The 13,301-nt window shown below is 32.8% G+C and overlaps 1 protein-coding gene across 1 annotated transcript; it reads left to right on the forward strand.

The window, feature by feature from the left end:
• The first annotated feature begins 9,871 nt into the window (after positions 1–9,871).
• Positions 9,872–12,750, forward strand: LOC141672439 (F-box protein CPR1-like). Its single transcript, XM_074479043.1, has 4 exons — positions 9,872–9,970; positions 10,096–11,255; positions 12,149–12,233; positions 12,470–12,750. The coding sequence occupies exons 2-3, from the start codon at positions 10,096–10,098 to the stop codon at positions 12,207–12,209; spliced, it is 1,221 nt and encodes a 406-aa protein (XP_074335144.1). The 5' UTR covers positions 9,872–9,970; the 3' UTR covers positions 12,210–12,233; positions 12,470–12,750.
• Positions 12,751–13,301: the final 551 nt, after the last annotated feature.

Below are 13,301 nucleotides of genomic sequence, written 5' to 3' on the forward strand. Positions count from 1 at the left end.
ATAAAAAGTGTCTTATGCTTATATTAAATATAAATGATATGATTTTATAGTTTTCATTTAGTGGAAAAAAACATTACTAATTGAAATATATAATATTATTGTTATTTCTATGTGTGTTTATGAAATACAATTATTTTTTAATTTAAACGATAAGTTTTATCCCGATTTAGTAGTATACAAATCATGTATAGTTTTATTTTAATTTTTTTTTATTTCGACACCCATTATACTAATTAAATCCAACTAATAATATTTAGTTTGTTTTTTATTTTGTTTAAAGCCGGATTAATATATACTTTCGTTTAACTCAGATAAATAGTACATATTATTTTATTTTAATCGATAGAATTTATATTGATTTTAATTTTGTTTATCGTGGATTAGTTCTATAATTTTTTAGCCGAATCAATACTAATTATTATTTTGTTTCAGCCCGAAATCCATTACACCAACTAAATTAAACTTATTATACGTAGTTTGTTTTAAATTTATTTTTAAACTCGACCAATAGTATAATTTTGTTTTCGTTAAGATGAATATTGTGTATTATTTTGTCTTATTTCGATGTCATTACACAGACGATCAAATTATCTCTATTTAAGTTTTAAAATAAGTATCATGAATAAAATAGATACAAAAACCAATCACGTGTATAATATAAACTCAAGTACTATATAAACCCAAATACAGTATTGATGAACCGACTACAAAATTTTTAGTGTTTCGTCGTACAATTCACAAATGTTTATTTTTTATATAACAAATAATCATTAATTTGAAATAGTTAAAAAAATAAAAAATAAAGTTCAAACAAACAACAAAATACATAATTTCATTTAATTTTATTTTGGCTCTATCTTAATTTCTATAAATCACATTTTGACGATTTTATAGCGCACACAAAACTCACGAATTAAAGTTTAATCCAGTGTTGGTTTAAAAATTTTGTCCAAAAAATATTATCCAGAATTAAAAAAATATATATAATGAATTTTGCAATTTATTATTTTGTCTGGTTTAGGATACCTACTTCTTTTTTGTTCAAATTATTGAAAGGGTAGGAAACTTTATTTAATTTAAAATTCATACTTATCATTGGTTATATAATATTATTTTATTTTAGATTCAACGGCTATGATCTATTTGTTTAAAAATTTAACGGTTCATATTAAATTGGTAGTAAATGGACCATAACAACCAAAAATTTGGATAAAATTCCCCTTACGCATATTATATAATAAGGATATAACTTGTATATGAATAGTTTGACAAATTTGAATGCTAATTGTTGGAGTAACTTTTGGTAAGAATGGTGTTAGAAGTAAATTTTATAATAAATTATAATTTTAATGTGTTACTGGTGGGATTTGAACCTTGCAGCTATTTATATAATAAATTTTGGGTTCTATCTAACGGTTATTATCAATTTAATCTTAAATATTTAACGGTTCTGGATTGAGTGACCGGAGGACTACCGACAAAATTTTTAATGCACCGTCTTTCATATAATAGTATATATAGATTGATGAGTTGACAATATTGGCAACCTTTGTTTAGCACCCCACGGAAGATGCTCTTAGAAACTTACTAATGCTTGGCAGTCTATACAAGATTAAATATGTACAATAAGATGGTAAAAATAAATAATTAAACAAATAATTATAAACACGAAGATTTAATAATCTTATAATTATAAGATTATTATATTTAATAAGATTAGATTATTTGATTTAATTATTACAATTATTTTGTAATTATAAGCGTATTTTTTTTCGTATAAGAGTATTTCCAATGGGGTTGGCTAAAATGATATAAAATACTGATTATCTAAATTTTACTGAACCTGTAAGAGATTGTACTTCAACGGAAGTGGCTATAATGATTGGATATATTTTTAAAAATGGTATGTTAATATTAATTCAAGTTATTATAAATAGAATATTTAATTTCAATATGGTAATAGACGATGTGGAGTTATGTTACAGGTCCCTAGTGGTTCAACAAATTTAGCCAATATGATGAGCTTAGCTAAAATTTTAACTAAAGGGAATGTCCCATTGGAGAGCAATTTATTTTTACAAAATCTCTATAATTATATATATGATATGCCACCTAGATTTTTAGCTAAGGGTTTTTGACCATTGGAGATGCTCTAAGATGATAATAAGTAAACAAAAGCATTCACTTGCTAACACAAGATCAAAGTATTTTTTTTCTTGGCTTTCTCCGACTTCTTAGCCACCTCTTTGTGTTTTCCCTTGACCCGGTACAATCGCCTACTATAAGCTTGGGCTTAAATCTTAAAGTAGCATGTTGAGCAGACGAAAGTTTTTTATGTTAATTAAAGTTCCTATTGCATAGATATGATAATACTTGAAATGCGACCTGGATTCTTAAAAAATTTAAAATTCTTGAAAACACTATTCACTCTCTTCTTCAATAATTATTGAAAGAGATTGTGAAGGAAATGAAAGTTTAAACTCCTTGGATAGCCATAACTAATCATAAGGAACCTTGGATAATTACCTTGCAATTTATCAAAGCTTGGATCTTGGAAATTGAATTTTTGTTCTTGGTTAAAATGAAGAAGCCGAGAGCTTCTTGTTCCTTTGGCAAAGTCAACTTCCAAATTTGTGTTATGATTTTCTTTGGCTTGTTTGATACACTTTTGTTGTTAAATTATTTTTACCATGGTGAAAAATGCATGGCTCACAATCAACCAACCATTCTTTCCACTTGTCATGCTTATGTCACCATGCTTAAGTCATCTTGTTAACACATGTCATCTCCTTGTTGGTGTGATGACATCATCATCCACTAACTTCTTTGATTAACCCTTAACTACTTGGCTAATGACCGCTTATCTGTTATACGGTTCGCTTAACTTTCGTTCTTGTTTATCGTTTGAGGGATCATACCTGAGATCTTATTACTTGGGTTCCCTTAAACCTTTCTCAATATTTTATATTCCTTTTATGATCCTCTCTTATAATCCTTGAATTTAAATCCTTTTTATCACGTTACCTTATACTCAATTCTTTCGGTATCTGGTGAATTTTCGGAAAAAATTAAAGTGTTCGAATTTGGATTCCGACGATCTATACATACACTTATATACCATATAGAGTACTAATAAGATCTCAGAATATCAATAAAAGAACTGCTACATAGTGTGGAATGAAAAGTTTTCTTATTCAACATAATCAGCAAAATCACTATTCATAAGGGTTACAAAAAGTCCAAAATTTTTGGGGTTATTACAATGAGTTTGTTCGGTTTCCCTACTTTATAACCCGTGTGGGGACAAATATTTTTAAACTCACAAGTGTTAAATATATGCACATGTTACATCAATAAAATATATGTAATTGTGTGTTGTTAGATTGAATTGCTTCCAATTTTGTATCGGACAATTGATAGATGACGTTTGTAAAAGATGTACTCGGAAGTGTTTTCAATTTTTGAATCTACGATTGTTGTCATTAAGAATGAATATTCATTATTTGACAATATCACGTAATTCGATTAAGAAGATATTGAGTTCATTTGTATTAGTTACCTTAATTTATTATGTTTGATGTGCACTATCCATGATAGAGACTAAGATCATATTGATACATGATGTGCAGTAAAAATTATTTCTTGTGTTAGTTGCCTTAATTTCTTAGGTTGAGTTTGCAATACTCACGATAACGCCTATCTCAATTGTTTTTTAATTAATTATTAGCTCATTGAAATTTTCAGTACCTAGATTCGTTAGTTTTAAAACAAATGGTATATCAATGCAATAAAGTATTAAATACAAGCTCTCAAAAAAAGTATTAAATACAAACATTGTTGAAACACTACTTTAAAATTATATTTTTGAGTATTGCAGAATGACTATACTCTAGAAATAAATACATTTTTTATAATTTTTAATATATGTATTTGAATGTTAAATATTTGAACATAGTTAATTTGACATAAATATGTCTTGTGAATTTATTAATAATCTAAGTTGTTAATATGCAATAATGAAGTAGTAATATATATTATTATTCATAATTAATGAGTTAGACGTAATTAATATATATTATTAAGTTTGATATTTATTAATATATTTATGTGGGCTAATTTAGTAATTTTAAATGAATAAATTGTCTGGAGCAACCAAATATTGAATTACCCATTAATAGTGATTTTGTATAATTTTTGTTGTGGATATTTCTCTTGTAGGTTTTTTAACTAAAGTTTTTCAGCCGAGATGCTCTCCCTGCTTGACTATACACAGTTGTGTATTCATGGAAGAGTTATGCCCAATTCTTAGCGGTTGAATTATTGCATTGGTTTAAGAAAAGAAATATCTTTAAAGAAATTCTTCATAATAGATTGATTAAGACCGACTTATACTATCACCACAACAAAGAAATCTTTAGCCAACCAAGGATTAGACAAGCCTAATAACCTCTTATTACTGATAACTATAATTTGAATCCAAAATGATGCATGGTTCATCTGTTCCCTATACTCAACTAGAACACCTGCTATCTATTCTAGGATACTTTTGCCTTAAGACCGACCAAGAATGTACAATTAAATTAACATACATTTACAAAGATGCTATGTTGTTTGCCTTTCAGTGTCAATCAAGTCAGGTTCATGGAGTGAAACTCTATCTCGACAGCGTTTCTCTGGAAAAGGAACTCCCCTTCAAAGTTGCAAAGAATGATTGTGAGAAGAAACGCCAAATTTGCAAAGTTTTACAAACCATGTTTATTTTGATTTGCATCACTAATTTCTACTACAAAATTTTATGCAAAAAACTAGTTTATTGGTAAATTATGTTGTGGATCTTGTAAATTAGAAAGTGTATGTGTCCTTATTTTCAGAAATTTCAAATTCGACCTCTAATGTGGGTGAGTCTGTTTAACACATATTACAACACCATTCAACATATAACATTGTCCTTGAACATCATGCTTGTAGACGTGAATATTAAAAGTGGAGACATGTTGTAGCTCGCACAAAGAATTTGGCACTAAAGACACAGGCCTCGTACCAGGAATAAATCGTTACACAAAAGTATTTGGCATAATAGCCCCCAGAAGGCAGCCTCACACCATGAATAAGTTGCTGCTATACCAATATCCATGATTTTGTTCGTGGACAAAGGAAACAGACATTACCAGAAAAAACAATCTTGTTGATTCATCACCAGATTCAACAGAAAAAACAATTAACTTCAGACTCATGGTCAACCAGACTGCTATCAACCCCTCCATCATTCTATTCATCATCTAAAATAATATCCAGGATGCACTTGATTTAGCCATCAGATACAATGGGTTTTTATTTAGTGCGTTAGAATAATCAAGTCGGCATGTTGAACAATATTATATCAGTCGCACAATATATTAGTCCAATTTCAGGAAAACTTCAGTTTAATATTAATCAAGTTATGTATATTTTAGCAACTAAATAAGTTGTAAATATCTTATATCCAACCCTATACTTCATACCACCACTATGACTTAACTATATCATGCAACTTATCATGTATCCAAATGCACAGTAAGATAAAAAGAGGAATCATATATCATTTGTTTCCTTTCAGTTGGACACTAAGAGTTTTAATTAACTTTTCTAAATGCACAGTAAGATAAAAGGAGGAATCAGATATCATTAAATTATCTAAATGCACACTATATGTATACCTTGGGCTTTTATTTCTTAACTTTTTAAGAGTTATACAAAGTATCATATGGCCGTTTATCGCACTAAGCTAAAGTTACAAGGAAATAAACAGTTTAGCTTAACCATTAGTTTTTGGAGCAGTTGAAAAAGATTTTGTAAAAAGAACATACAGCTTCAAAAGCTTCCTTATTAGTTGCAAACTGAACAAGTCCAGATCCGGTGCCGCTACCATTAGCGTCACGCAAGACCTAAAACCAAGAACTATAATGTAAATAGAGTATGTATGGAAGAATTTTCTTTTTTAAAAAAAAAAAAAGAGAAGAAGCAGGAAAAGCTGACACTGCAAACACTTGCACGTGACAAAGAGGACTATCAATGAAATGAGAGAATAATACTAACTACCTTGCATGAAAATGAACAACCATACCGAAAGAAGAACGCCTTAAGAGAATAATCAGTAATGGCTTGGTGTAAGTTTCTGACATGCAGTTGTTTAAGGTCAGCTTTGTCTTCATCTAAGGCATCCGCAGCAGCATGTCGCATATTTTCCAGACAACTTAAAGTCACGATTAAAATGCTTATGGTTTGGTGCATCACGAGCAGCTACAGCAGCATGTTGAGGATTCTCAAAAGTGATAAAACAAAAACGTTCTCCTTTATGATGTGTGTATTCAGATACACTGATAATGGGTCCATACTTGGAAAAGAAATTCCAGAGAGGAGATTTGGATGCTGAGCTGTCAGAAGTGATTAAGACAGATAGAAGTTCGGGGTTTGTATGTTCATAGTAACGCCGCATTGGATGAACTTGAACATGCTTGTTGTTAATGAATGCGCCATCTAGCTGCTCAATGGCAGTCTGAGCAGATGTAAAACAATTACCAACCAACAACATTGCTGGGTTCGAGTGTCGGCACGTGTACACCAAACCACCAAACCGGAAAATTGATTAACATGATCATACAACTCCTCATCCGTAACACTTTCATCTAAATTACCAACCAACAACATTGTCGAGTTGTGCTGGTACTTATTCTCATCGTTGCCTTCAAAGCCCTTGCCTTTTTCCATCCTATGTTTCAGAATCTTCCATCGAACCGTAACCTAAACTTGGTAATAATTATAATAATGTTATGATCTAGGCTTTTACACGTCCAAATTGCAATATGACAGTCAACTGATATACAGAGACGGGGGGTTTTCGTCTACCCCTGGTTTTTCAAGTAGCATGGATGGTTGAGAAAGACAAGGGTTCAATCCCTTCCAGCAGCATTTTCTTTTCTAAAGACAAGGTTCTATATAAACCTTGTTTCTAAATTTCGACCTCTAGTAATTTTGGCCCCTCTTTTTATAGAAGTTCCCAATGAGATGTCATTATATTATTGGTCAATGATTCATAAATTAAATGGACCCCTTTGCATACATGTGAGTCCCATAAATAACAAACCATCATGCACCATTTGGGAACGAATTTGGGATCCATTTCGGGGTATGTAGCATTGTTCTATCGTCCACTAGGTTTATGAGTGGAAACATGTGTTCAGTTATAGACTATTTTTTTGTTAACTGAAAAAATTTGTACTTGCTACTTTATGTTTTAAGCTCTATCTCAAATCTCTTGTACTTGCTACTTTTTTTTCCTGTTTTTGAAATTTGTAGCTCTATTTCAAAGTGGATGCAGGGTCCTTTTCATTACTCAAGTAGCTAAAGAGTAAAGACTTTGTTAATTCTTCAAAGTCTACACATTATGCAGTACTAGAAATAATTCCAGAATTCCAGGGTGTGCAGAAGCTTTTCAGTGATCGATGAATGAATAATACCACAGTGAGAGCTGCAGGCAGAACTTGACACTTGCATGCATTAAGTCTTGTATTCTATGTACTTTTGATATATGTTGTATCTTAACCAGATTGTTGTGCATTTAGACTTGGTTTGTATTTAAACTTGGTTTGTATTTGAATTCGGTCTGGATTGGTTTATTAATCGACACCGGTTTGTATCTAGACTTGGTCTATATCTTAATCGACATTGGTTTGCATCAGATTATTTTATACATTTGCACTGGTTTGTTTACTGTCTGGTAATTAGAAAGAAACTCAACTGATTGGCCGCAGTTGAATCTCAGCAGCAAAGACTGACATGCTTGTTGCACCGGTATGGTAACTGGTAAGCCTGAAACTGGTCCTGCCGACTGCCGTTATCTTTATTTTATCATCAGCGCAACTGTCTTGTGCAGCATTTTAATCTGTTTTCGTAATAGTCAACCTAACAAACATGCTTTCTCGTTTGCTGTAGGAATATCTAGTCTAGTACAACAATTTCTCTGGGGTTCTACCTCTTGAGAGAAACTTTTCTCGATTATTACCAGACAGGTACTTCTTATACCCTCTTGCAAGTCTCAGCTACCTTTTTGTGCTCTGCACAGACAGCTAGCAGCTTGCTAATGATACTAACCACTGCAACTTGCTAATCTACCAGGTATTTTACTATTCTGCTGGATTTTATTTTTTTTTGGACAGATTTTAGTCATTCTTGAAACTTCACAGACTAGGCTTGGGGATTATAGAGTGGAAGGCCAAACTCTTCTTTGCAGGTCACGGTTTTAAAATTTTGATTCTGTATTTTATGTAAAATTATATTTTGGCTTACCTTTCTTAGCTTGCCTTTGGTATATTTATATTCCTAAATACATGATAGAGAATATTACAGATGACTATGACTACACAATATGATAAACATTACAGAAGGAGATACATGATCTCTATTACATTCCCCCTCAAGCTGAACTAGAAGAAGCTACGTGAAGCTTGCGACGAAGATACTGAAACTGGTGAACTGGAAGAACTTGGTCAGAACATCTGCTACTTGTAACTCTGTCGGAACATAACGCATCTGAATAGCACCACTTGCCACCCGCTCACGAACAAAATGAAAATCTATTTCCAGATGTTTAATGCGACCATGGTATATAGGATTGGCTGTTAAATAGATAGTACTTACATTATCACATAAAAGTACAGGTGGTTTTTTCAGAGGTGTGCCAAGTTCCCTCAGAACATTGCACAACCATGACAACTCTGCAACACTACTTGCAACTTCACGATACTCGTCTTCAGTACTTGATCCGGATACAGTGTGTTGCTTTTGAGATAGCCAAGTAACAAGAACACCAGAATAGAAAAACGCTGGACCTGTTGTGGATCGTCTAGTATCTGGACAACCAGCCCAGTCGGAGTCAGAAAAAACAATAAGATCTGCAGACTTTGAAGTACTAATATAAAGACCATGATCCAATGTCCCAGCAATGTAAGGAAGAACGTTCTTGACAGCTTGTAATTGAGTGGTGGTGGGTTTGTGCATAATTGACAAAGACTGTTAACTGCATAAGAAATGTCCGGACGAGTCCAAGTAAGGTACTGAAGTCCACCAAGAAGGCTTCGATATTCAGTGGCATTCTCTAAAAGAACACCATCAAATGCAGATAATTTTGAACCATATATCGGCCTCATAACAGGTTTACATTGAAACATGTTGGCCTCAGAAAGAAGTTCAGTAGCATAACGGCATTAAGATAAAAACATGTTATTAGAGGATCGAGTCTCTTCTATGCCAAGAAAGTAATGTAAAGGTCCCATATCAGTCATGGAAAACTCAAGCTTAAGCATGTCTATGAAACTAGAGATTCAGTGTGAATCGGAACCGGTTAACAAAATATTTGTTTTAATTATAAATTTTAACTACTGGTCTGAGCATCATTTCAAATGAAACCAATTGTTGGATACACTAAACAAACCGAACACCCCTATTGTAGTACTAACATTGTACATATTATATTTTGTAAATGTATTACTTGATTGAATCAGACATGGTTGTATTTGCGACATAACATTAGTTTTCTATGTTCAAATATAAAATCATGAAAAGGATTTTCATTTTACACTTTGAGATTTTAAAGCGACGAATCCTTTAACATGATATTGGAGCTCAGTGTCGTGCAATGATTTATCGTAATTTTTAGAATAAGTTCATGCCAATCTAAATGTATGGAATAAATTGTTATTTTGTTTAATAGGATTGCTCTGTTATGTGTGCATTTGTGTTTCATTTACATTTCAGTTGTTGTTTATGCTAGTATTTGTGTTTGTCCTGAATAATTTAATATTTCAAGTCAAAAGTCAACACTATATCTTTGTCCCTCATTTCCCAACAGAGTAGTGTAGTGTACCAAAATTAGGGCACAAGCCGCACAACACAACTAAGGGAGAGAGACTCAGCACACAGCAGCTCAAGACAGGTAACTTCATCAACATGGTTTCTCTTTTCTATTACAATGTGTATGGTTAGATCTATTTAATTCTTTGCAGTAGCTAGACATTACTCTACTTGTTTTAACGTACTTGTTGTAAACTTATTTTCAAGATGGCATTTCCTTGTAAAATGTTGGATGAGATACTCTGCCGCCTTCCTGTCAAGTATCTTCTTCGATATCGATGCGTGTCTAAGGGATGGTGTTCTCTTATTGATAGCGACCTGTTTGTTAAAAAGCATCTTAGCAGAGCCCTTGAGTGTAATGTTGGTGGTCTTATTATCAATGAAGGTGGAAAGTTTTACCTGGCTGAGGATTTTAAGTCTAATTTGGATGGTGGTCATGACAATGATAATGCTGTTGCTGTAGAAATTATTGATCCTCTTAAGACTCTTATCTCCGGTGCTGATTTTGTGGGTGCTGCTAATGGTTTGGTGTGTGTGTCTAAGAATAAGATGAATGAGTTTATGGTTTTCAATCCATCTACTAGGAAGTCGAGAAAGATACCGAGTGCCCCTGCTGAGTTTCCGCGTTCTTTTCATATGATTGAGACTTCCCTTTGTGGCTTTGGATACGATCATGTTAATGATGACTACAAGATTGTGAAAATTGCTGAGTGTTATCTTCAGTTTCGTGGAATAATGGCCATTGTTTACAGCCTTAAAACCAATTCTTGGAAACGGATTCAGAATGCTCCAGTTCATAACCGAATTCGTTTCTGTGGTAATTGGGGAATGTTTGGAAATGGAGCTTTAAATTGGTTGGCACTAATGAATACAAGAAATTGCTACGATATCATTGTAAGTTTTGATCTCGGGAATGAACAGTTTAAAGAGGTCTCTTTTCCTGTTATTGAAGGGCCTTTTGTAAATTTTAATTCCAAGAGTGTGGTTTCTGATGGAGGATCCCTTTGTGTTCTTGATAATTACCCTAATTCTCGTATTGATGTGTGGGTGATGATGACAAATTCTGGGGCAGAAAACTCTTGGTCCAAAGCACTCTCTATGGAGAAAGAAGGAACACTTGCTTATTCGAGGTTTGTTAGACCTGTTTCTTTTTGCAGGAATGGCCTTAGTGTACTTTTAGAGGTTGACAGCTCAAAACTTGTGTGGTATGACCTTGAGAGGAAAACAGTCAAGAATCTTAGGATTTGTGGGATGCCGAATCAGTTTGATTCACATGTGTTCACTCAGAGTCTCATACCTCTCAATAAGCACAATACGCCGCAAAAGCCATCACAAGAAAAGCCTCATAACGTGCAACACAGGAGAAGGTAACTTATGTTTGTCTCTTGTGTTGCTTGTAGGTGTATTTCTCTGGAATTCATTGTCTCTTTTTTTTTTCCTTTTGGTTTTAGTTATCAATAAATGACATTGGCTAGGACATCAATTTCGATTGCATATGTAATGTGAAATCTATACTTGATAGTTGATACGACTTATAACAAACGCAATCATGTATAAATATGTATTGTACCATGTTTTTGAGTTTCACATAGGTTCACTATTATGGTTTAGTCTTTTTTTCTAGCTCATTTTAGGTTCCATTTCACCAACATTGCATATATGGGAGTTCTTACTTATTTTTTCTTGTAAACTGATGCTTGTGTAGTTTTTCATCTTTTCTAGGATATGTTACCTCATAATTGTCTTGTCAAGGAGCATGAGACAATATCTTTTACGTTCCCTAATCTTTTTGTCCTGTCATAATTGTGTGGTGAACTATCAAGACATATTATTGTCTCTGATGTAATGGCACAAAGTTCACATCCTAGTTTGACTTGCTTCCTACATCCCAATTTTGAATGTAATGACGGCTTGCTCTGTACTTTAAGCAAGAAGAGAATCTAATATTACCTTTTTTTGAATTTGCCTGGTTCACAGTTTGGTGTTTTTGAGATTTCATGTGCTGAAAGTTGCATATTATAAAATATGGTTAAATAGTCCCTTGATGAACCAGTATCATATAACATTGACGTGTATGCTGTATCTATTTTTGTAAAGGGTGTAATCAGTATCTAGAACTTACTAATCACATTATGCTATTTTCTCATTGTCGTTTTGCTTACTTGAGATATAATTTGCTTGATTGGGTCGATGGATAACTTGTTCTGGAACTAATAATCCTTTCTAATATAGTAACCAAGTGTTGACCTCATCGTTGCAGGGATGATATCCTTTCAAGGGAATTCAAACTGAATCTGCAGCAAGGGGTCTTGGAGGATTGAAATATGGATGAATAGGCTAACAAGGTAGAGCCTATATCTGTTGAAGTAGTGTTAACATCTGTAGGTTGTGAAACAGTAATAGTTTATCATTATTCGAGAAAACATGAGTAGCTCATTTAGTAATCACCTGTTCAGAAATACATTATTCAACGTAATTAATTCTTATAAAAGTATGAAATTGTTTGAGTTTGATATCTTTATCAATTGGAAATAATACCATAATCTGAACTTGTTTCCTGACAACATGGATTGTATTGCAGGTATGCACTAGATGGGAGGAAGCACAGTTCTAGATCGTGTTTGGAACATTAGGGAGTTCTCCTGAGGCGATGAATAAAATTGGCGTTCTTGTCATTGTTTATGTACCCTCCCCTTTTGTTTGTTAACTTAAGTAATTGGCAAGTGTTTAAGTGAAACAAGTACACTGTTACATTGAGAATGTGCACGCTTATGATGTTGTCTGTTACTTCTATTGGCCTGTTTAATTACAATGACTACCGTGTTTATTATATGTGTTGAATATCGATAGATAGCTGTCTTTATTTATCTGTTGTGTACTCTAATTCCTTGGGAAATAAATGTAGAAGTGTTATCGCATATAATTTAGATATTGACTTAAAGATTGTGATTGAACTCTGTTACATGTAACAACTTATCATCATGAGCTTTGAGTTTCTTGATATGTGTTTGAAGTTCGAGGCTCAACTAGAGCTTTTTCTTGACCAATAACTCTGCTTGAAGGATAAATCAAGATAAAGTTCGAAGTTTTTCAAACATTAGGGAAGTAATGTGCATTTTATAATAAAGTATGGAAAACGGAAATGTTGGAGTAAGTCATGTGTTGTCTTGTTTTAGTTTAATTTCACTTATATGGATGTGTAGTATCTAACATTAGTTCCTATGATGTAACCATATTGATTTAGAGAACGAAAGACTAAAACAGCATTTCTTTGTTATCTTAGTCTACTAACCTGCAATTCAGAAGTTGAAAATTGTTTGCATAGCTGCACAAAATAGCCAAGGACGAAATTACAGAGTTAAAGTCAGTTACAGTTAGATATCAGTTAGAATCTGTTTGGTTGATAATTTCAC

This window comes from Apium graveolens, chromosome 7 (assembly GCF_009905375.1).
Source record: "Apium graveolens cultivar Ventura chromosome 7, ASM990537v1, whole genome shotgun sequence".
NCBI lineage: Eukaryota > Viridiplantae > Streptophyta > Magnoliopsida > Apiales > Apiaceae > Apium > Apium graveolens.